This window comes from Chiloscyllium plagiosum, unplaced genomic scaffold, assembly GCF_037043375.1.
Source record: "Chiloscyllium plagiosum isolate Xiang-an unplaced genomic scaffold, Cpla_swu_hap1 HiC_scaffold_10, whole genome shotgun sequence".
NCBI classification, from domain to species: Eukaryota; Metazoa; Chordata; class Chondrichthyes; order Orectolobiformes; family Hemiscylliidae; genus Chiloscyllium; species Chiloscyllium plagiosum.
In genome coordinates, this window is record NW_028270148.1 from 118,859,278 (window position 1) to 118,881,516 (window position 22,239).

The following is a 22,239-nucleotide window of genomic DNA, read 5'->3' on the forward strand; positions in this document are numbered from 1 at the left end:
CTGTAACCTGGTGTTGTGTGATTTTTAACTTTGTACACCTCAGTCCAACGCTGGCATCTCCAGATCCAATCTTGGGAACATCCTTGTAAATCTTTTCTGAACCGTTTCAAGTTTCACAACATCTTTCACTATAGAAAATGAAAATGTTGGCGAGGAAGATACAGAGATACTTGCATCTAGACTAGAAGAGATTGAGGTTCACAAGGAAGAGGTATTAGAAACACTGCAGAGTGTGAAAATAGACAAGTCCCCTGGGCCGGTTGGGATCTATCCTAGGATCCTATGGGAAGCAAGGGAAGAGATTGCCGAGCCTTTGGCATTGATCTTCAAATCATCGTTGTCTACAGGAATAGTGCCTGAGGATTGGAGGATAGCAAATGTGGTTTCCTTGTTCAAAAAGGGTAGTAGAGACAACCCTGGTAATTACAGACCAGTGAGTCTCACTTCAGTTGTTGGTAAAGTGTTGGAAAAGGTTCTAAGAGATAAGATTTATAACCATCCAGAAAAGAATCTGATCATGGACAGTCAGCACGGTTTTGTGAAGGGTAGGTCGTGCCTAACGAATCTTATTGAGTTTTTTGACAAAGTGACCAAACAGATAGATGAGAGTAAACTGGTTGATGTGGTGTATGTGGATTTCAGCAACGCGTTCGATAAGGTTCCCTACAGTAGACTAATATACAAAATGTGGAGGAATGGGATTGTGGGAGACATAGCAGTTTGGATCAGTAATTGGCTTGCTGAAAGAGAACAGAGGGTTGTAGTTGATGGAACATGTTCATCTTGGTGTCCAGTTACTAGTGGCGTACCGCAAGGGTCAGTGTTGGGTCCACTGCTGTTCGTTATTTTTATAAATGACCTGGATGAGGATTTAGGGTGGGTTAGTAAATTTGCAGACGACACTAAGGTCGGTGGATTTGTGGATAATGATGAAGGATGTAGTAGGTTGCAGAGAGACATAGATAGGATGCAGAACTGGGCTGAGAGGTGGCAAATGGAGTTTAATGTGGACAAGTGTGAGATGATACACTTTGGATGAAGTAATCGGAATGCAAAGTACTGGGCTAATGGTAAGATTCTTGGGAGTGCAGATGAGCAGAGAGATCTCGGTGTCCATGTACACAGATCCCTGAAAGTTGCCACCCAGATTGACAGGGTTGTTAAGAAGGCATACAGTGTTTTGGCCTTTATTAATAGAGGGATTGAGTTCCGGAACCAAGAGGTTATGCTGCAGCTGTACAAAGCTCTGGTCGGCCACATTTGGAGTATTGTGTACAGTTCTGGTCACCTTATAAGAAGGATGTGGAAGCTTTGGAAAGGGTGCAGAGGAGATTTACTAGGATGTTGCCTGGTATGGAAGGAATGTCTTACGAGGAAAGGCTGAGGGCCTTGAGGCTGTTCTCGTTAGAGAGAAGAAGCCTGAGAGGTGACTTAATAGAGACATACAAGATAATCAGAGGGTTAGATAGGATGGACAGGGAGAGCCTTTTTCCAAGCATGAAGACGGCAAACACGAGGGGACACAACTTTAAAGTGAAGGGAAATAGGTATAAGACAGATGTCAGAGGTAGTTTCTTTTGTCAGAGAGTAGTAAGGGTATGGATGCTTTGCCTGCATCGGTAGTAGATTCGCCAAGTTTAAGTGCATTTAAGTCGTCATTGGACAGGCATATGGACGTACATGGAATAGTGTAGGTGGGTGGGCTTCAGATTAGTATGACAGGGCGGTGCAGCATCGAGGGCTGAAGGGCCTGTACTGCGCTGTTATGTTCTATGTTCCGATAGGAAGGAGACCAGAATTGCAAGCAATATTCCAACAGTGGCCTCACCAATGTCCTGTACAGCCGCAACATGACCTCCCAACTCCTGTACTCAATATATTGACCAATAGAGGAAAGCATATCAAACGCCGCCTTCACTATCCTATCCACCTGCAACTCCACTTTCAAGGAGCTATGGACCTGCACTCCAAGGTCTCTTTGTTCAGCAACACTCTCTAGGACCTTACCATGAAGTGTATAAGTCCTGCTAAGATTTGCTTTCAGTTCAAAATGTCAAAGAACTTTATAAATAAAACTTACATTTGAATATTTTAGGATGAATCACAATGAAAATATGGCAGTTTTCAAATTTGGGGAGGAATCATCAGTTTGGAATAGCTTGTTTATATTGATATGTGCTTTTCTCTTTCAAGCTGTTCCACACATCACTCATTTTGCACCATTGAAATCTCAATAGTTAGAGACATGAATTAGGTTAAAAACATTGGGCAACCTATAATTAGGCTGAGTAAACTGATTAACTAGTTTAGTACTATCAGACCGAATACAGCAACACCTCAGAAACACTAAGCTATGGAGAGAGTGAGGTGCTAATTCTGGTTTGTGGTTGTCTATTTTTGATTGCAGTGCAAGCTTGTGTTTATCCTGTGCTCTCCCAGCTTGCACTGAGTGATGTTAAACATCCGTTTCCTCTGCATGTTTTTCTGTGAGCAGAACGTAAAAGATGAATGTACTAAGTGTGAAGCCTTTATCATGGAGAATCTCTCCTTTTATTCTTCCTTGCAACAAATATGTAAATGTTTCCAATGGATTAGGTGGTAAGTATGCAAGTTTTACAAGAAGTTTTCTTGAAAGAGGCAGTATATTGTAATCAGTTTATGTAAGAACTCTGTAAAGGCCTAGTTCCTAAATTTCAACACAGAATTCTATTTGCAATGTGCTTCATTGCCTTTAGGACAAATCAAGTTCAAGAAAGATAACATAGAAATACAATTTTTTGGGGACCAAATTCAAAACTTGAGCACTCATAAATCTAGTCCCAAACTCATACATGACGACCCTGCTGGAATTTTTTTTTGTGCAGATATTAAGGATTGAAAGATTTGAGGCTTCAGACAACCTGCATTTACAGCACACTTTTAGCATTGGTGAGAAGTGATATTTGTTTCACAGCAGTTTTTAACTTGAGTAATGTTAATTTGGAAGTAATACCTGACCTGATTCCCATGCAGAGTAGGCTCAAGAGATCGAACTATCTGATGCAGAACTTCTAAAACTGGGATGTTCAATGGAACAGTTGGGGTGCGTGCGCATTTTAGACTCAGTGTAATTATAGCATCAAATATATTCCTTCATTTTATTTATAGGTTGCGTTGTGTGCTTTGTCCACATAGCTGCAAGAAATCATAGGTGTGACTCTTGAAACCAAATTACACCTGCCTGTTCTCTGCCTCTTAAGGATCCTTCTCCTTCTTTGAATATTTCACTTTGTTTCACACTATGTATCTCATTTAAAATCCTTGTTACAAACTCCATTCCCTTGCTATCAAGCAGCTTTCTTGTTTTCTTTAGCACATGTCTGTGACGGAAACTTCTTTGTTTTATTTGAGCCTGAAATGAGCTTCTAACCACATGTGCAAGCAATGGGAATGCCAACATCCGCCATCATAACAGGATCTGATTCCACTTCTGCCTCGGCTGATCTACTGCTGAAATTGTCTTCATAGAATATCATAGAATCCATAGAATATCATAGAATCCATACAATGTGGAAACAGGCCCTTTGGCCCAACAAGTTATGGGCAGCACGGTGGCACAGTGGTTAGCACTGCTGCCTCACAGCACCAGAGACCCAGGTTCAATTCTCGCCTCAGGTGACTCACTGTGTGGAGTTTGCATATTCTCCCCATGTCTGCTGAGGTTTCCTCCGGGTGCTCCGGTTTCCTCCCACAATCCAAAAATGTGCAGGTTAGGTGAATTGGCCATGCTAAATTGCCCGTAGTGTTAGGTGAAGGGGTAAATGTAGGGGAATGGGTCTGGGTGGGTTGCGCTTTGGCGGGTCGGTGTGGACTTGTTGGGCCGAAGGGCCTGTTTCCACACGGTAAGTAATCTCATCTAATCTAAAGTTGACACCGACCCTCCGAAGAGTAACCCACTCAGACCCATTCCTGATACCCTATATTTACCCCTGACTAATGCACCTAACCTACATATCCCTGAATGCTGTGGACAATTTAGCACAGCCAATTCACCTAATCTGTACATCTTTGAGCTATGGGAGGAAACTGGAACACCCAGAGAAAACCTACACAAACACTGGGAGAGTATGCAAACTCCATACAGACAGTTGCCCAAGGCTGGAATTGAACCCGAATCCCTAGTGCTGAGAGGCAGCATGCTAACCACTGAGCCACCGTGCTGCCCGTCTTCTGTCCCCTGGACTTGAATATTTCTTGCCTGCCTTGCACTGTCCATAAGTTTAGCTCATACAGAACTCCGCTTCTACTCTGTTCTTCGATCACCTTTTTTCTCCTTGACAGCTGGTTATTATATCAATTTTTAAAATTCATCTTATTTATTGGATTCTGCCTTGGCCTTGCACCCTCCTTATCTGTTCAGTCTCTTGTAGCCCAGCAACTATTTGTGACATCTTTTATTCATTAATGAGTGTCACTGGCTGGGTCAGTTTTTTTTTACCTTAATTACCTTGGAGGAAGTGATGATGCCCTGCTGTCTAGGATCATTCATACTGCTGTTAGGTAGTGAGTTTCAGGATTTTGAACTAGCAACAGCAAAAGAACAATGATATAGTTCCAAGTCAGAACAATGAGTCACTTCGAGGAGGACTTGGAGGAAGTGATGTTGCATCTGCTCCCCTTATTCTTTCGTAGAGGTGTGGGTTTGGAAGATGCTGGTCAAGGAGCCTTGGTGTGTAACTGCATTGTATGTTGTAGATGGTACACATCACTGTCATTTTGTCAGTGGTGAAGTGGGGTGGGGGGGGGGGGGGGGGGTGGGTGCGGTGAATGCTGAAGCTGGTGACTGTGGTGCCAATCAAATGGGGTGCTTTGTCCTGAATGGTGTCAAGCTGAGTGTTTTGGAGTCTACTCATACATTTCAATGAGGGTACATATTCCATCACACTTCTGATTTGTGCCTTGTAAAAGATAGAAAGACTTACAGTAGTCAGGAGTGAGCTATTCACTGCGGAGTATCCAGTCTCTGACCTGTTGTAGCCACAGTATTAATGTGGTTGGTTCATTTCAGTTTTTGACCTCCCAGGTTTTCCTAGTATTAATTATTCCATCATTGGTAATCTGAGTACATAAGCTCTGGAACGTTCTCCCTAATTCCCCTTGCCTATCTACTCCACTTTTTCTCCCTAAAATTAACTGTCTCCTAATGGGGTTTGAACAAAGAACAAAGAAAATTCCAGTACAGGGACATGCCCTTTGACCCTCTAAGCCTGCAATGATCCAGATCCTCTATCTAAATCTGTTGCCTATTTTCTAAGGATCTCTATCCATTTGCTCCCTGCCCATTCATGGGCACCACGGTGGCTCGATAGTTAGTGCTGCTGCCTCATTAGTCAGGGGTAAATGTAGGATAATAGGGGGGAGGGGAATTGGTCTGGGTGGGTTACTCTTCAGAGGGTCAGTGTGGACTTGTTGAGCTGAAGGGCTTATTTTCACACTGTAGGGATTCTATTCTATATACATCTTAAATGACACCATTGTGCCCGCGTCTACCACCTCTGCTGGCAATGTATTCCAGCCACCCACCACTCTGTGCATAAAGAACTTTCCACGTATGTTTCCCCTAAACTTTTCCCCTCTCACTTTGAACTCATGACTCCTAGTAATTGAGTCCCCCACACTGGGGAAAAAGCTTTTTGTTATCCACCCTGTCTATACCTCATGATTTTGTAGACCACAATCAGGTCCCCCCCAATCACCACCTTTCTAATGAAAATCATCATAAACTACTCAACCTCTTTTCATAGCTAGTGCCCTCCATTCCAGGCAACATCCTGATGAGCCTCCGCATCATCCTCTCCAAAGCATCCACATCCCTTTGTAGTGACCAGAATTGCATGCAGTATTCCAAATGTGGCTGTACCAAAGTCTTAAACAACTGTATCATGACCTGCCAACTCTTGTACTCAATACCTTGTCTGTTGAAGGAAAGCATGCACTATGCCTTCTTGACCACTCTATCAACCTGCATTGCCTGAACTGACCTGAATGGAACTGAACACCCAGACCTCTCTGTACATCAATTTTCCCAGGGCTTTTCCATTTATCGTATAGTTCACTCTTGAATTGGATCTTCCAAAATGCATCACCTTGCATTTACCTGGATTGAACTCCAGCTGCCATTTCTCTGCCCAATTCTCCAATCTATCTATAATTCTGCTGCATTCTCTGACAGTTCCCTTCACTATCTACTACTCTACTAATCTTCGTGTCATCTGCAAACTTGCTAATCAGACCACCGCTGCCTTCCTCCAAATCATTTATTTATGTCGCAAACAACAGTGGTCCCAGCACAGATCCCTATGGAACACCAGTAGGCACAGTTCTGCACTTTAAGAAACTCCCTTCCACTTCTATTCTCTGTCTCCTGTTGCCCAGCCAGTTCTCTATCCATCTAACTAGTATACCTGGAACCAATGCAACTTTACTTTGTCCATCAGTCTACCATGGGGAACCTTATCAAATGCCTTACCATGTATATGACATCTACAGCCCCTTTCCTCATCAATCACCTTTGTCACTTCCTCAAAGAATTCTATCAAGTTGGTAAGGCATGACCCTTCCTGCACAAAACCATGCTGTTCCAAAAGGGAACAGATCCTATCCCTCAGTTTCTTCTCCAGCAGTTTCCCTATATCTGGTGTCAGGCTCACCAGTCAATAATTATGTGGAATATCCCTGGTACTCTTCTTAAATAAGGGGACAGCATTAGCAATTAACCAGTCCTTTGGGACATCACCAATGTTCAAGGATGCTGCAAAGATATTTGTTAAGGCCCCAGCTGTTTCCTCTCTCACTTCCCTCATTAATCTGGGATAGATCCCATCTGGTTCTGGGGACTTGTCCACCTTTAATGCCTTTTAGAATACTCAACACTTCCTCCCTCCTTATGCTGACTTGACCGAGAGGAATCAAACATCTATCCCTAACCTCAACTTCTGTCATGTCCCTCTCCTCGGTGAGTACCAATGCAAAGTACTCATTAAGAATCTCACCCATTTCCTCTGACTGCATGCATAACTTTCCTCTTTTGTCCTTGAGTGGGCCGACGCTTTCTCTAGTTACCTTCTTGCTCCTTATTTATGAATGAAAGGCTTTGGGATTTTCCATAACCCTGTTTACTAAAGAAGTTTTATGACTCCTTTTAGTCATCTTAATTCCTCATTTCAGATTGGTCCTACTTTCCTGGCATTCTTCCAAAGCTTCGTCTGTTTTCAGTCGCCTAGATCTTATGTATGCTCCCCTTTTCCTCTTCGCTCGTCTCACAATTTCACCTGTCAACATGCAACATACAGCATAGAACAGTACAGCGCAGTACAGGCCCTTTGGCCCTCAGTGTTGTGCCAGCCTTTTATCCTAATCTAAGATCATAAGACCATAAGACATAGGAGTGGAAGTAAGGCCATTCGGCCCATCAAGTCCACTCTGCCATTTAATCATGGCTGATGGGCATTTCAACTCCACTTACCTGCACTTTCCCTGTAGCCCTTAATTCCTTATGAAATCAAGAATTTATCAATCTCTGCCTTGAAGACATTTAACATCCTGGCCTCCGCTGCGCTCCGTGGCAATGAATTCCATAGGCCCACCACACTCTGGCTGAAGAAATATCTCCTCATTTCTGTTCTAAATTGCCCCCCTCTAATTCTAAGGCTGTGTCCACAGGTCCTATTCTCCCTGCCTAACGGATACAACTTCCCAGCGTCCACCCTTTCTAAGCCATGCATTATCTTGTAAGTTTCTATTAGATCTCCCCTCAACCTTCTAAACTCTAATAAATATAATCCCAGGATCCTCAGCCGTTCATCGTATATTAGGCCTACCATTCCAGGGATCATCTGTGTGAATCTCCACTGGACAGACTTCAGTGCCAGTATGTCCTTCTGGAGGTGTGGGGCCCACAATTGGACACAATATTCTAAATGGGGCTTAACTAGAGCTTTATAAAGTCTCAGAAACGCATCGTTGCTTTTATATTCCAACCCGCTTGAGATAAATGACAGCATTACATTTGCTTTCTTAACCACAGACTCAACCTGCAAGTTCACCTTTAGAGAATCTTAGACTAGCACTCCCAGATTCCTTTGTGCTTTGGCTTTATGAATTTTCTCACCGTTTATTTGGTTAAGAAAAAGAAGGAAGCATATGTCAGGTATGGACAGGATAGATGGAGTGAATCCTTAGAAGAGTATAAAGAAAGTAGGAGTATACTTAAGAGGAAAATCAGGAGGGCAAAAAGGGGACATGAGATAGCTTTGGCAAATAGAGTTTAGGAGAATCCAAAGGGTTTTTACAAATATATTAAGGACAAAAGGGTAATGAGGGAGAGAATAGGGCCCCTCAAAGATCAGCAAGGCGGCCTTTGTGTCGAGCCACAGAAAATGGGGGAGATACTAAATGAATATTTTGCATCAGTATTTATTGTGGAAAAGGATATGGAAGATATAGACTGTAGAGAAATAGATGGTGATATCTTGCAAACTGTCCAGATTACAGAGGAGGAAGTGCTGGCTGTCTTGAAATGATTAAAAGTGGATAAATCCCCAGGACCTGATCAGGTGTACCCGAGAACTCTGTGGGAAGCTACAGAAGTAATCGCTGGACCTCTTGCTGAGATGTTTGAATCATCGATAGTCATAGGTGAGGTGCCGGAAGGCTGGAGTTGGCAAACGTGGTGCATCTGTTTAAGAAGAGCGGTCAAGACAAGCCAGGGAACTCTTGACCAGTGAGCCTGACCTCGGTGGTGGGCAAGTTGTTGGAGGGAATCCTGAGGGACAGGACGTACATGTATTTGGAAAGGCAAGGACTGATTTGGGATAGTCAACATGGCTTTGTGCGTGGGAAATCATGTCTCACAAACTTGATTGAGTTTTTTGAAGAAGTAACAAAGAAGATTGATGAGGGCAGAGCAGTAGATGTGATCTATATGGACTTAAGTAAGGCGTTTGACAAGGTTCCCCATGGGAAACTGATTAGCAAGGTTAGATCTCATGGAAGACAGGGAGAACTAGCTATTTGGATACAGAACTGGCTCAAAAGGTAGAAGACAGAGGGTGGTGGTGGAGGGTTGTTTTTCAGACTGGAGGCCTGTGACCAGTGGAGTACCACAAGGATTGGTACTGGGCCCTCTACATTTACATAAATGATTTGGATGCGAGCATAAGAGGTACAGTTAGTAAGTTTGCAGATGACACCCAATTTGGAGGTGCAGTGGACAGCGAAGAGGTTTACCTCAGATTACAACAGGATCTGGACCAGATGGGCCAATGGGCTGAGAAGTGGCAGATGGAGTTTAATTCAGATAAATGCGAGGTGCTGTATTTTTGGAAAGCAAATCTTAGCAGGACTTATACACTTAATGGTAAGGTCCTAGGGAATGTTGCTGAACAAAGAGACCTTGGAGTGCAGGCTCATAGCTCCTTGGAATCGCAGGTAGATAGGATAGTGAAGAAGGCGTTTGGTATGCTTTCCTTTATTGGTCAGAATATTGAGTACAGGAGTTGGGAGGTTATGTTGCGGCTCTACAGGCCATTGGATAGGCCACTGTTGGAATATTGCGTGCAATTGTGGTCTCCTTCCTATCAGAAAGGTGTTGTGAAACTTGAAAGGGTTCAGAAAAGATTGACAAGGATGTTACCAGGGTTGGAGGATCTGAACTACAGGGAAAGGCTGAACAGGCTGGGGCTGTTATCCCTGGAGTGTCGGAGGCTGAGGAGTGACCTTATAGAGGTCTACAAAATTATGAGGGGCATGGATAGGATAAATAGACAAAGTCTTTTCCCTGTAGTTGGGGAGTGCAGAGCTAGAGGGCATTTGTTTAGGGTGAGAGGGGAAAGATATAAAAGAGACCTAAGGGGCAACTCTTTCACGCAGAGGGTGGTACGTGTATGGAATGAGCTGCCAGAGGATATGGTGGAGGCTGGTACAATTGCAACATTTAAGAGGCATTTGGACAGGTATATGAATAGGAAGGGTTTGGAGGGATATGGGCTGGGTGCTGACAGGTGGGGCTCGATTGGATTGGGATATCTGGTCGGCGTGGACGGGTTGGACCAAAGGGTCTGTTTCAATGCTATACATCTCTATGACTCTAGAAAACAGTCCAGGCCTGTATTATTTTTTCCAAAGTGCAAGACCTCACATTTGCTCACGTTGAATGTCATCAGCCAATTTCTGAACCATTGCCCTAAACTGTCTAAACCTTTGTGCAGTCTCCCCACCTCTTCAGTACTACTTGCCTGTCCAGCAAACTTCGCCAGAATGCCCTCAGTCCCTTCATCCAGATCATTGAACAGCTGCGCCCCAACAATGAACCCTGCTGGATACCACTTGTCACTTGCTGCCATTCTGAAAAAGAACCTTTTTATCCCACCTCTCTGCCATCTGTTAGACAGCCAATCCTCAATCCATGCCAGTGGCTCACCTCGAACAGCAAGGGCCCTCCCCTTATTCGTCTGCCTTCTGTGAGGCACCTTATCAAAGGCCTTTTAGAAGGCTGGATAGATAATATCCACTGAGCCTCCCTGGTCTAAACTATTTGTTACCTCTTCAAAGAATTCTAACAGATTTGTCAGGCACGAGCTCCCCTTACTAAATCCATGTTGACTTGTTCTAATCTGGCCCTGCTCTTCCAAGAATTTAGAAATTTCATCCTTAACGATGGATTCTAGGATTTTACCTACAACCGAGGTTAGGCTAATCGGCCTATAATTTTCCATCTTTTGTTTTGATTCTTTCTTGAACAAGGGGTTTACAACAGCAATTTTCCAATCATCAAGGAATTTCCCTGACTCCAGTGACGTTTGAAAGATCACAACCAACGCCTCTGCTATTTCCTCAGCCATCTTCCTCAGAACTGTAGGATGTAGCCCATCTGGGCCAGGAGATTTATCATTTTTTAGATCTTTTAGCTTCTTTAGCACTTAGTCTTTTGTAATGGCTGAAAATGTGTTGCTGGAAAAGTGCAGCAGGTCAGGCAGCATCCAAGGAGCAGGAGAATCGACATTTTGGGCATGAGCCCTTCTTCCTGACCTGCTGCGCTTTTCCAGCAACACATTTTCAGCTCTGATCTCCAGATTCTGCAGTCCTCACTTTCTCCTTTTGTAATGGCTACCATACTCAACTCTGCCCCCGACTCTCCTTAATTGTTGGGATATTATTCATGTCTTCCATTGTGAAGACTGACACAAAAGTATTTAAGTTCTTCATCTATTTCCTTATCTCCCATCACTAGCCTTCTTGCATCAATTTGGAGTGGCCCAATGTCTACTTTTGCCTCTCGTTTGTTTCTTATTTATTGAAAGAAACTTTTACTATAATTTCTAATATTACTGGCTAGCCTACCTTCATATTTGATTCTCTCCTTCCTTATTTTCTCTTTGGTATCCTCTGTTTGTTTTGCTACCCTCCCCAATCTTCTGATTTCCCAGTGCTCTTCGCCATATTGTAGGCTCTCTCTTTTTCTTTGATACATTTCCTGACTTGCTTTGTCAGCCATGGCTGTCTAATTTCCCTCCCCCCTCTTTTTTTTTAGATTAGATTAGATAATTTACAGATTAGATTACTTACAGTGTGGAAACAGGCCCTTCGGCCCAACATGTCCACACCGACCCGCCGATGCGCAACCCACCCATTCCCCTACATTTACCCCTTTACCTCGATAATCTTTCCTTTGCGATGAACCTCTGTACTGTGTCCTCAATTATACCCAGAAACCCCTGTAAACTGTAAACACCAATACATCCGATTTTGCCTTCTCTCTTTCAAACTGCAGACTGAACTCTACCATATTATGATTGTTGCCTCTGAAGTGTGCCCTTATTTTAAGATCTTTTATAAAGTCTGGCTCACTATATAACACAAAGTCCAGACTAGCCTGCTTCTTTGTGGGCTCCATCACAAGTTGTTCCAAAAAGCCATCCTGTAAGCATTCCATGAATTCCCTTTCTTTGGCTCCACTGGCAACATTATTTACCCAGGGAACAGGAGAATCGATGTTTCGGGCATTAGCCCTTCTTCAGGAATGTGCCGCCTTGCTGATCTTTGAGGGGCCCTATTCTCTCCCTCATTACCCTTTTGTCCTTAATATATTTGTGCCCCATTCCTGAAGAAGGGCTAATGCCCGAAACGTCGATTCTCCTGTTCCCTAGATGCTGCTTGACCTGCTGTGCTTTTCCAGCAACACATTTCCAGCTCTGATCTCCAGCATCTGCAGACCTCACTTTCTCCTCAACATTATTTACCCAGTCCACCTGCATATTGAAATCCCCCACGATCACCATGACCTTGCTTTGCTGACATGCCCTATCTATTTCCCAATACATCTTGTGCCCCGGTCCTGACCACTGTTAGGAGGTCTGTACCTAACTCCCATTATGGATTTTTTGCCTTTGTGCTTCCTCAACCCCACCCATACAGACTCCACATCATCTGATGTCATTCAGTGCCATAGATTTAATTTCATTCTTAACTAACAAGGCAACACTGCCCCCCCTCTGCCCACCTCCCTGTCTTTTTGATAAGTTTTAAATCCTTGAATGTTTAACTGCCAGTCCTGAACCCCCTGCAACCACGTCTGTGTGATGCCTACCACATCATATCATTTGTCATTAATTCATCTACTTTGTTACGAATACCACGAGCATTCGGGTAAAGTGCCTTAATGCTAACTTCCTTATCAGTATTAGAGATATTGGATATCATAAGTTATCCTTCCTTTTTCTGCATTCCTAGTTTACCTTGAGCTTAAACCCACCTGCCCACGTGCTATCGTGCTGCTTATGTTTCCATTAAACTTCATACTCCCTGTTGCTTTCACTTTCCCTTCCCCCTACTCAGAAGTTTTAAGACCATAAGACCATAAGACATAGGAGTGGAAGTAAGGCCATTCGGCCCATCGAGTCCACTCCGCCATTCAATCATGGCTGATGCGCATTTCAGCTCCACTTACCAGCGTTCTCCCCGTAGCCCTTAATTCCTCGAGACAACAAGAATCTATCAATCTCGGCCTTGAAGACATTTAGCGTCCCGGCACCACTGCTCTCCGTGGCAATGAATTCCACAGGCCCACCACTCTCTGGCTGAAGAAATGTCTCCGCATTTCTGTTCTGAAATGACTCCCTCTAATTCTAAGGGTGTGTCCACGGGTCCTAGTCTCCTCATTTAACTGAAACAATTTCCTAGCATCCACCTTTTCCAAGCCATGAATTATTTTGTACGTCTCTATTAAGTCTCCCCTTCATCTTCTAAACTCCAACGAATACAATCCCAGTATCCTCAGCTGTTCCTCATATGTTAGACCTGTCATTCCAGGGATCATCCGTGTGAATCTCCGCTGGACACGTTCCAGTGCCAGTATGTCCTTCCTGAGGTGTGGGGACCAAAACTGGACACAGTACTCCAAATGGGGCCTAACCAGAGCTTTATAAAGTCTTAGTAGTACATCTCTGCTTTTATATTCCAACCCTCTTGAGATAAGAGACAACATTGCATTCGCTTTCTTAATCACGGACTCAACCTGCATGTTTACCTTTAGAGAATCCTCGACTAGCACTCCCAGATCCCTTTGTGCTTTTTAAAGTCCTACTGACCACCCTATTTATCCTTTTCGCTAGAACACTGGTTCCAGATCGGTTCAGGTGGAGACCATCCCCGGCTCTGAAACTGATGCCAATGCCCCATGAAATGGAATCCCTCTTTCCCACATGAATCCCTTAGCCACATGTTTACTTGGTTGAAACTTTATTGCTGGAACAGCACAGCAGGTCAGGCAGCATCCAGGGAACAGGAGATTCGACGTTTCGGGCACAGGCCCTTCTTCAGGAATCCTGAAGAAGGGCCTGTGCCCGAAACGTCGAATCTCCTGTTCCCTGGATGCTGCCTGACCTGCTGTGCTGTTCCAGCAATAAAGTTTCAACTTTGATCTCCAGCATCTGCAGACCTCACTTTCTCCACATGTTTACTTACCTAACTTTCTTATTCCTATGCCATTAGGCACGTGGCTCGGGCAGTAATCCGGAGGTTATGACCCTTGAGGACCTGTACTTCAATTTCCTTGCTTGTGCTGGATAATCCCCAAACAGATCCTCCACCCTAGTTTTGCCTCAGTTGTTCGTGCCAACATGGACCACAACAACCGGATCCTTCCCCTCCCGCTCCAATATCCTTTCAAGCCAGTTGATGTTCTGCACCCTGGCACCAGGCAGGCAACACACCATGCAGGACTCCCGATCCAGCTTGCATAGGATACTACCTGTCCCCCTAATTATAGATCCCCCTATAACAACTACATGTCTTTTTGCTCCCCTCTCTTGAATGGCCTTTTGTACCCTGGTGCCGTTGTCAGCTGGCTCATCCTGTCCACAGCCCTTCTCTACATCCGTACAGGGAGCAAGAATCTCAGACCTGTTGGACAAGGTCAAGGGCTGAGGCTCCTGAACTCCGAATGCCCCTACCCGCCTCACTTACAGTCACACCCTGTGGTCCCTGAACACTTACTGCATTTGAATTACTTAATCTATCGGGTGTGACTGGCTCCTGAAACAAAGTGTTCAGGTAACTCTCCCCTTCCCGATGTGCCGCAGAGTTTGAAGCTCAAGATTCCAGATCATCAGCTCTGATCCAGAGTTCTTCCAGCAACCAGTACTTGCTGCAGATATAGTCACAATAGGATCAGCCAGCTCCCACATCATACAGCTACAGCACAAGATCAAATTAACCTACATTGCCTTCATTGTACTAACTTCCATGTGCCTATCCAAGACTGACTTAAATATTCCTAATGTATCTGTTTCTACTGCCACTGCTGGCAGTGCATTCCATGCACCCACCACACTCTGAGTGAAGAACCTACCTCTGACATCTCCCCTAAACCTTCCTCCAATTATCTTAAGATTATGCCCCCTCGTGATGGACATTTCCGCCCTGGAAAAATGTCTCTGGCTATCCATTTATCTGTGTCTCTCAAAATCTTGTACTTCTATCAAGTCACCTCTCATCCTCTTTTGCTCCAGTGAGAAAATCATAGAATCCCTACAATGTATGAACAGGCCATTTGGCCCAGCAAGTCCATACTGACCCTCCGAAGAGTAACCCACCCAGACCCATGTCCCTTACCCTATTATTCTACATTTATCTCCGACTAATGTACCTAATCTACACATCCCTGAACATTGGGTAATTTAGCATGGCTAGTTCACCTAACTTGCACATCTTTGGATTGTGGGAGGAAACTGGAGCACCTGGAGGAAACCCATGTAGATGTTCATGGTTCTCTAATTTTGCCTTTTTTATCCCTCATTGCACTCTAATCAACCTCTCTTTTAAAGCGGCCCACAGATCAGATGTGGTTTTACCTTCAAATAGCTGCTCCTAATCCACATTCCCCAGCTCCTGCCGAATTTTGCTACAGTTGACCTTTTTCCCCCCCAGTTGAGCATACTTCCATTTGGACCACTCTTGTCTTTGTCCATGAGGATTCTAAAACGTATGGAATTGTGATCACTATTCCCAACATAATACCCAACTGAAACCTGGCCGGGCTCATTCCCCAACACCAGGTCCAGTGTGGCCCCTTCCCTGAGTTGGACTATTTGCATACTGCTCCATAAAACTCTCCTGGATGCACCTTACAAATTCTGCTCCATCTGGACCTCTAACACTAAGCGAATCCCAATCTCTGTTGGGAAAATTTAAAATCTCCTATCATCACCACCACCCTGTTACTCCTACACCTTTCCATAATATGTTTACATATTTGTACCCCTATCTCATGCTTGATGTTGAGAGGCCTGTAATACCGCCTCAACATTGTTACCCCACCCTTCCTATTTCTCAACTCTGCCCATATTGCATCACTGCTCGAGTTCTCCATAATGCCCTCCTTTAGCACAGCTGTGATATCCTCTCTGACCAGTAATGCAACTCTTCCACCCCTTTTACCTCTCTCTCTGCCCACCTGAAGCATCGATATCCTGGGATGTTTAGTTGCCAATCATGCCCTTTCCTCAACCAAATCTCAGTAATGGCAGTAACATCATTCTCCCAAGTGTGCTTAGAGGCTGGACAGCTCGTTCACAATGGAGACTGATGTCGACAGAGTGGGTTCAATTCTCACACTGGTTGAGGTTACCATGAAGGACTCTCCCTTTCAACCTCTCCCTTTGCATGAGGCATGGTGAGGTGGAGGCTAAATCACCACGACAGTCTCTGTAATGATAAAACAGCCCTATCATGCTCTGGGACAATGGTGATTTCACCTTTACATTTATTTCATAGTGTGGCTTCGTGTAAGATTTTGTCTATCAGTGATCCCTTGATGATCCTTGGGGCGCCTTTCTGTAGTAAAGGTGTATAAACATAGTGGTTGTCCTGGGATATTATAGTTATTCTCACTCCTCTGATTGCCCGACACAGTAAGAGGGATTCTTAGGTGGTTGCTGATGTTGAGTGATTCTAGTCTTGTCTGTTCTCAACACCTAACGCAGCACCTGGTAAAAGTTGAGCAACCATTAGGAAGCAGTTATGCATATGGCTTGATGTTTTAGTTCAGCCTTCCGTTCAGCTAAAGACAGGAGATTTGAATCCATTGTTATAACTGCAAATTGATTGGTGTGGAACTGAACTGAGGCAGCCTGAAATGTTAAAGATTTCTCTGACACATTGTTGCTTTCAGTGACTGAGGGTTTTCAAATCTCGGTGTAAATATGATCTCATTCTTTGAGCAGACTGCAAGGTCATTGGCAGGTTAACTACAGCAAAAGGCTTGGTGTTTTTAGCAAGTCTCTTGTTGAGTGTGGGGCTTCATATCATAGTGTCATAGTAATAGAAGCAGGAGTAAGCCATTTGGCCTGTCGAGCCTGCTCTGCCATTCATTAAGATCATGGCTGATCTATTCATCATCTCATCTCCTCCTACCTGCATTATCCCCATAACCCTTAATTCCCCAAACATGTGAAAACCCATCCAGCTGTGTCTTGAATATATTTAATGAAGCTGCCCCCGCTACTTCCTTGGGCAGAGAATTCCTTAGATTCACTAATCTCTGGGAAAAGCAGTTCCTCCTCATCTCTGTCCTAAATCTACTCCCCTTAATCTTGAGGCCATGTCCCCAAGTCCTAATCTCACCCATCAGTGGAAACAACTTGTCTGCCTCTATCTTATCTATTCCTTTCATAATTTTATATGTTTCTATAAGATTCCCTCCTCATTTCTCTAAATTCTAACAAGAACAGTCCCAAGTGGCTCAATCTCTCCTCATAGGATAATCCCTTCATCTCCGGAATCAATCTGGTGAACCTCCTCTGCACTGCCTCCAAAGCCAGTATATTCTTTCCTCAAGTAAGGAGACCAGAAGAGCGCACAATATTCCAGGTGTGGCCTCACCAACCCCTTGTACAATTGCAGCAGAACTTCCCTGGTCTTAAATTCAATCCCTTTAGCGATGAAAGCCAGTATTCTGTTTGCCTTCCTTATTACCTGTTGCACCTGCAAATCAACTTATGGTGATTCATGTGTGAGTACTCCTAAATCCCTCTGCACAACAGCATGCTACAATCTTTCACCATTTAAATAATATTCTGACCTATTATTTTTACTTCCAAATTGGGTAACCTCACATTTACCAACATTGTACTCCATCTGCCAGCCCCATGCCCCCTCACTAAACATATCTAAATCTCTCTGCAGATCCTCCACAACCTCTGCAAAGTTTGCCTTTCCACTCAATTTATTGTCATCAGCAAACTTGGATATGTTACACACAGTCTCCTCTTTCAATTCATTTATATATATCATGAACAAATGCTTACCATGGATCTCCAACCAGTGAAACGCCCGTTTATCCCAACTGTACTTTCTATTGATTAACCAGTCCTCCATCCTTGCTAGTACATGCCCTGCAAGTCCATGCATCCTTACTTTATGGATGAGTCTTTTATACGGCACTGTATAGAATGCCTTCTAGAAATCCAAGTATACAACATCCATCTGTTCCCCTCCATCCATGGCATTTGTTACATCCTCAAAGAATTCTTTAACTTTGTCAAACACAACTTTCCCTTCCTGGATCAATGCTGCGTCTGCCTGATGGAACCCTTACCATCCAGATGTCTCAGTGTATCTTCTTCAGTGATAGCCTCCAGCATTTACTTGACTACAGATGTTACGCTGACTGGCCTATAGTTACCTGCCTTTTGCCTACACCCTTTTTTTAACAGTGGTGTGACATTCGCTGTCTTCCAGTCTGCCGGGACCTGCCCGAAGACCAGTGAACTTTGGTAAATTACCACTAACGCATCTACCAGTTGTGCCATTTCTTTCAGCACCCTGGGATGCATTCCATCAGGACCAGGGTTTAGAGGGATATGGGCCACGTGCTGGCAAATGGGATTAGATTAGGTTAAGATATCTGGTCAGCAAGGACGAGTTGGACCGAAGAGTCTGTTTCCATGCTGTACATCTCTATTACTGTAAGTTTGCTCAACACTCCCCCTTTAGTGATAACAATTGAATTGAGGTCATCACCTCTCATCGAATCCTTAACATTATTCTTTGACATATTAGACACAGTAGCTTGGTAAGGTTATTACAGTGTGGGTTTTTAATAATCTTTTATGTCACGTATAAGTGCCTATTCTATATTGAGTGAAAGTAGTGTCCTTCAAAGTAAGACTAGCACTCTCTTTATTAATGAATAGCTTTTTTTCTGGAAAAATATTAAAATGATGTGTTCCATTGCCAGATTTCCCTCCTGCCTACCTGCACCCCCACACCCCCAAAAGAAATACTGGTAGAAATGTGCTGTGAATTTTGTCTGTTTGTGGCCCCAATTAGTGAATATATACAAATTGTCTAGCTTTCTGGGTTACTGAGCAGTGAGTGCTTTGTGTGAAGAGATTTTTAATGTTACTGAAAGTAACACAGTGATTCTCAATGCAGCTGGTGACCTTTCAGATTGATTTATAACCTTGGAGCGGGCAAGCTGAATTAGTTACAGCATCTTAGAACTTGTTTGCTCTCCAGTGTTGCAAAGGAGCCATGGAAATCTAGAAGATTCCAATTGTTCAGTTTGTATAAAATGATATAAAAGCACAGAGAATTTTGTCCTTGCTTGTGTGCCAGTGCAAGCAAACAGTGAGACGAGAAGGTTTTCATCTGTATGGCAGCTTATGTATCTTCTAAATTTTCCAAAATGTTGACAGACTATTGAACTAACGTGTTGAAATATCTTTGAACCCCTTTTATGTTTGTTTTTGAGTGAAGATATTTGAGACAAATGTTAGGATTCAGTTTGTGAGTAGGGTGATTCTGCTTTGTTATGCAGGCTTGCGTTTTTGAAGGAATGGTTCACGTATTTATGAAAGCATTTCAACCAGGAATAAATTCTTCTGCGCCTACTTAATCAGCTTTTTAAATTAAAAAGCATAATCGTACTCTTCGTGTAACTCAAAATTAATTATTAGCACCTTATTTTCTTTATCATGTTCCAACACACTAGTCATAATTGTGCTAGTATTAAATGGAGGTTGAAATTGGCGTATGGCCCAGCCATCATGTGCTTATATACAGTCAGTGCCTGTGAGAAGAGGTTGGTGAGGGTATTTACTATAAAAACATAGAAAACTACAGCACAGGAACATGCTTATTGGTCGACCATGTCTGCACCGACAATGATGCTATTCTCAACTAATCCCATCTGCTTGCAAATGGTCCATATCTGTCTATTCCCTGCCCGTTCATCTGTCTGTCTGAGTGTCTGTAAAACATTGATGTTGGATCTGCTTCTACCACCTGCCCTGGTACTGAGTTCCAGGCACCTGCCATCCTCTTCTTTTTATATACTCATTCACGGGACGAGGGCATCGCTGGATACCCAGCATTTATTGCCCATCCCAGTGGGCAGTTAAGAATCAGCCACATTGCTGTGGGTCTGGAGTCCCATGTAGGCCAGACCAGCTTAGGATCTTTTCCTAAAGGACGTTAGTGAACCAGATGAGTTTTTCCAACAATCGCCAATGGATACCTGGTTATCACAGGCTCTTGACCTAAATCCAACTCTAACACTAACCTTAACTCGAACGCTAACCCTGTTGTACATCTCCTTTAAACTATCCGCTCTAACTTAAAACCTAAGGCCCCTAGTATTTGACATTTCCACTGTCGAAAGAAGATTGACTATCAACCCTATCCCTTGCCTGACTGTCCACCCTATCCTTGCCGCTTATAATTTATATACTTCTATCTGGTCACCCCTCATCCTCAGATGCTCTGGTGAAAATAATCCAAGTTTGTCCAACATCAACAGCAGCAGAACTGTACTCCAGCACATTCTGAAACTTCATGGCCTGGCATATCCCCCACTCAAGCATTACCATTCAGCCTGGGGATCAACCCTGGTTCAATGGAGCAGCATCAGGCAGACCTAAAATGAGGTGTCAACCTGGTGAAGCTACCAAACAGGGCGACTTATGTGCAATGGGCCTAATACTGAAATGGCAATGGGCTCTGATAACATTCCAGCAATAGTACTGAAGACGTGTGTTCCAGAACTTGCCACTCCCATAGCCAAGCTCTTCCAGTACAGTTACAATGCTGGAATCCACCCGACAATGTGGAAAACTGCCCAGGTCTGTCTTGTACACAAAAAGCAGGACAAATCCAACCTGGCCAATACCGCCCAATCATTCTACTATCCATCATCAGTAAAGTGATGGAAGGGGTTATCAACAGTGCTATGAAGCAACACCTGCTCAGCAACAAGCTGCTCAGTGATGCCCAGTTTGGGTTTTGCCAGGGTCACTCAGCTCCTGATCTCATTACAGCCTTGGGTTCAAAGATGGACAAAAGAGCTGAATTCCAGAGGTGAGGTGAGAGTGACAGCCCTTGATGTCAAGGCCTCATTTGACCGAGTATGGCATCAAGGAGCCCTGGCAAAACTGGAATCAATTAGGTTTGATACTGGGTAATGAGCCCGGCCAGGTGTTAGACTTGGAAGTAGGTGAACACTTTGGTGGTAGCGATCACAATTCTGTTATGTTTACTTTAGTGATAGAAAGGGATAGGTGTATACATAGAACTGGGCAAGAGTTACAGCTGGGGGAAGGCAATTACGATGCAATTATGCAAGATTTAGAAAGCATAGGATGGGGAAGGAATCTGCAGGGGATGGGCACATTAGAAATGTGGAGCTTATTCAAGGAAAAGCTCCTGAGTGTCCTAAATAAGTATGTACCTGTCAGGCAGGGAGGAAGCTGTAGAGCGCAGGAGCCATTGTTTATGAAGGAAGTGGAATCTCTGGTCAAGAGGAAGAGGCTTATGTTAGGATGAGATGTGAAGGCTCAGTTAGGGCGCTTGAAGGTTACAAGGTAGCCAGGAAAGACCTAAAGAGAGAGCTCAGAAGAGCCAGGAGGAGATATGAGAAGTTGTTCGCTGATAGGATCAGGGTAAACCCTAAGGCTTTCTATAGGTATTTAAGGAATAAAAGTATTACGAGAGTAAGATTAGGGCCAATCAAGGATAGTAGTGGGAAGTTGTGTGTGGAGTCAGAGGAGATAGGGGAAGCACGAAATGAATATTTTTCGACAGTATTCACTCTAGAAAACGACAATGTTCTCGAGGAGAATACTGAGATACAGGCTACTAGACTAGGTGGGATTGAGGTTCACAAGGAAGAGGCATTTTTGAATCCTGCTTGTGAATCCTGCAGAGTGTGAAAATAGATAAGTCCCCTGGGCTGGATGGGATTTATCCTAGGATCTTCTGGAAAGCCAGGGACGAGAATGCCGAGCCTTTGACATTGATCTTTAAATCGTCATTGTCTACAGCAATAGTGCCAGAAGACTGGAGGATAACAAATGTGGTTCCCTTGTTCAAGGAGAGTAGAGATAACCTGGTAATTATAGACCAGTGAGCCTTACTTCAGTTGTTGGTAAAGTGTTGGAAAAGGTTATAAGAGATAGGATTTATAATCATCTAGAAAAGAATAATTTGGTTAGGGATAGTCAGCATGGTTTTATGAAGGGTAGGTCGTGCCTCACAAACCTTATTGCGTTCTTTGAGAAGGTGACCAAACAGGGAGATGAGAGTAAACTGGTTGATGTGGTGTGTATGGATTTCAGCAAGGCGTTCGATAAGGTTCCCCACAGTAGGCTATTGCGGAGGAATGGGATTGTGGGAGATATAGCAGTTTGGATCAGTAATTGGCTT

At 43.8% G+C, this 22,239-nt stretch overlaps 1 protein-coding gene across 1 annotated transcript in view; it reads left to right on the forward strand.

The window, feature by feature from the left end:
* The first annotated feature begins 2,489 nt into the window (after positions 1-2,489).
* utrn (utrophin) overlaps positions 2,490-22,239 on the forward strand; it is a 686,012-nt gene continuing 666,262 nt past the window's right edge. The window contains exon 1 of the mRNA XM_087991761.1: positions 2,490-2,598. Within this exon, the coding sequence (XP_087847887.1) occupies positions 2,505-2,598 (94 nt within the window). The 5' untranslated portion in view covers positions 2,490-2,504. The remainder of the gene's footprint in view (positions 2,599-22,239) is intronic.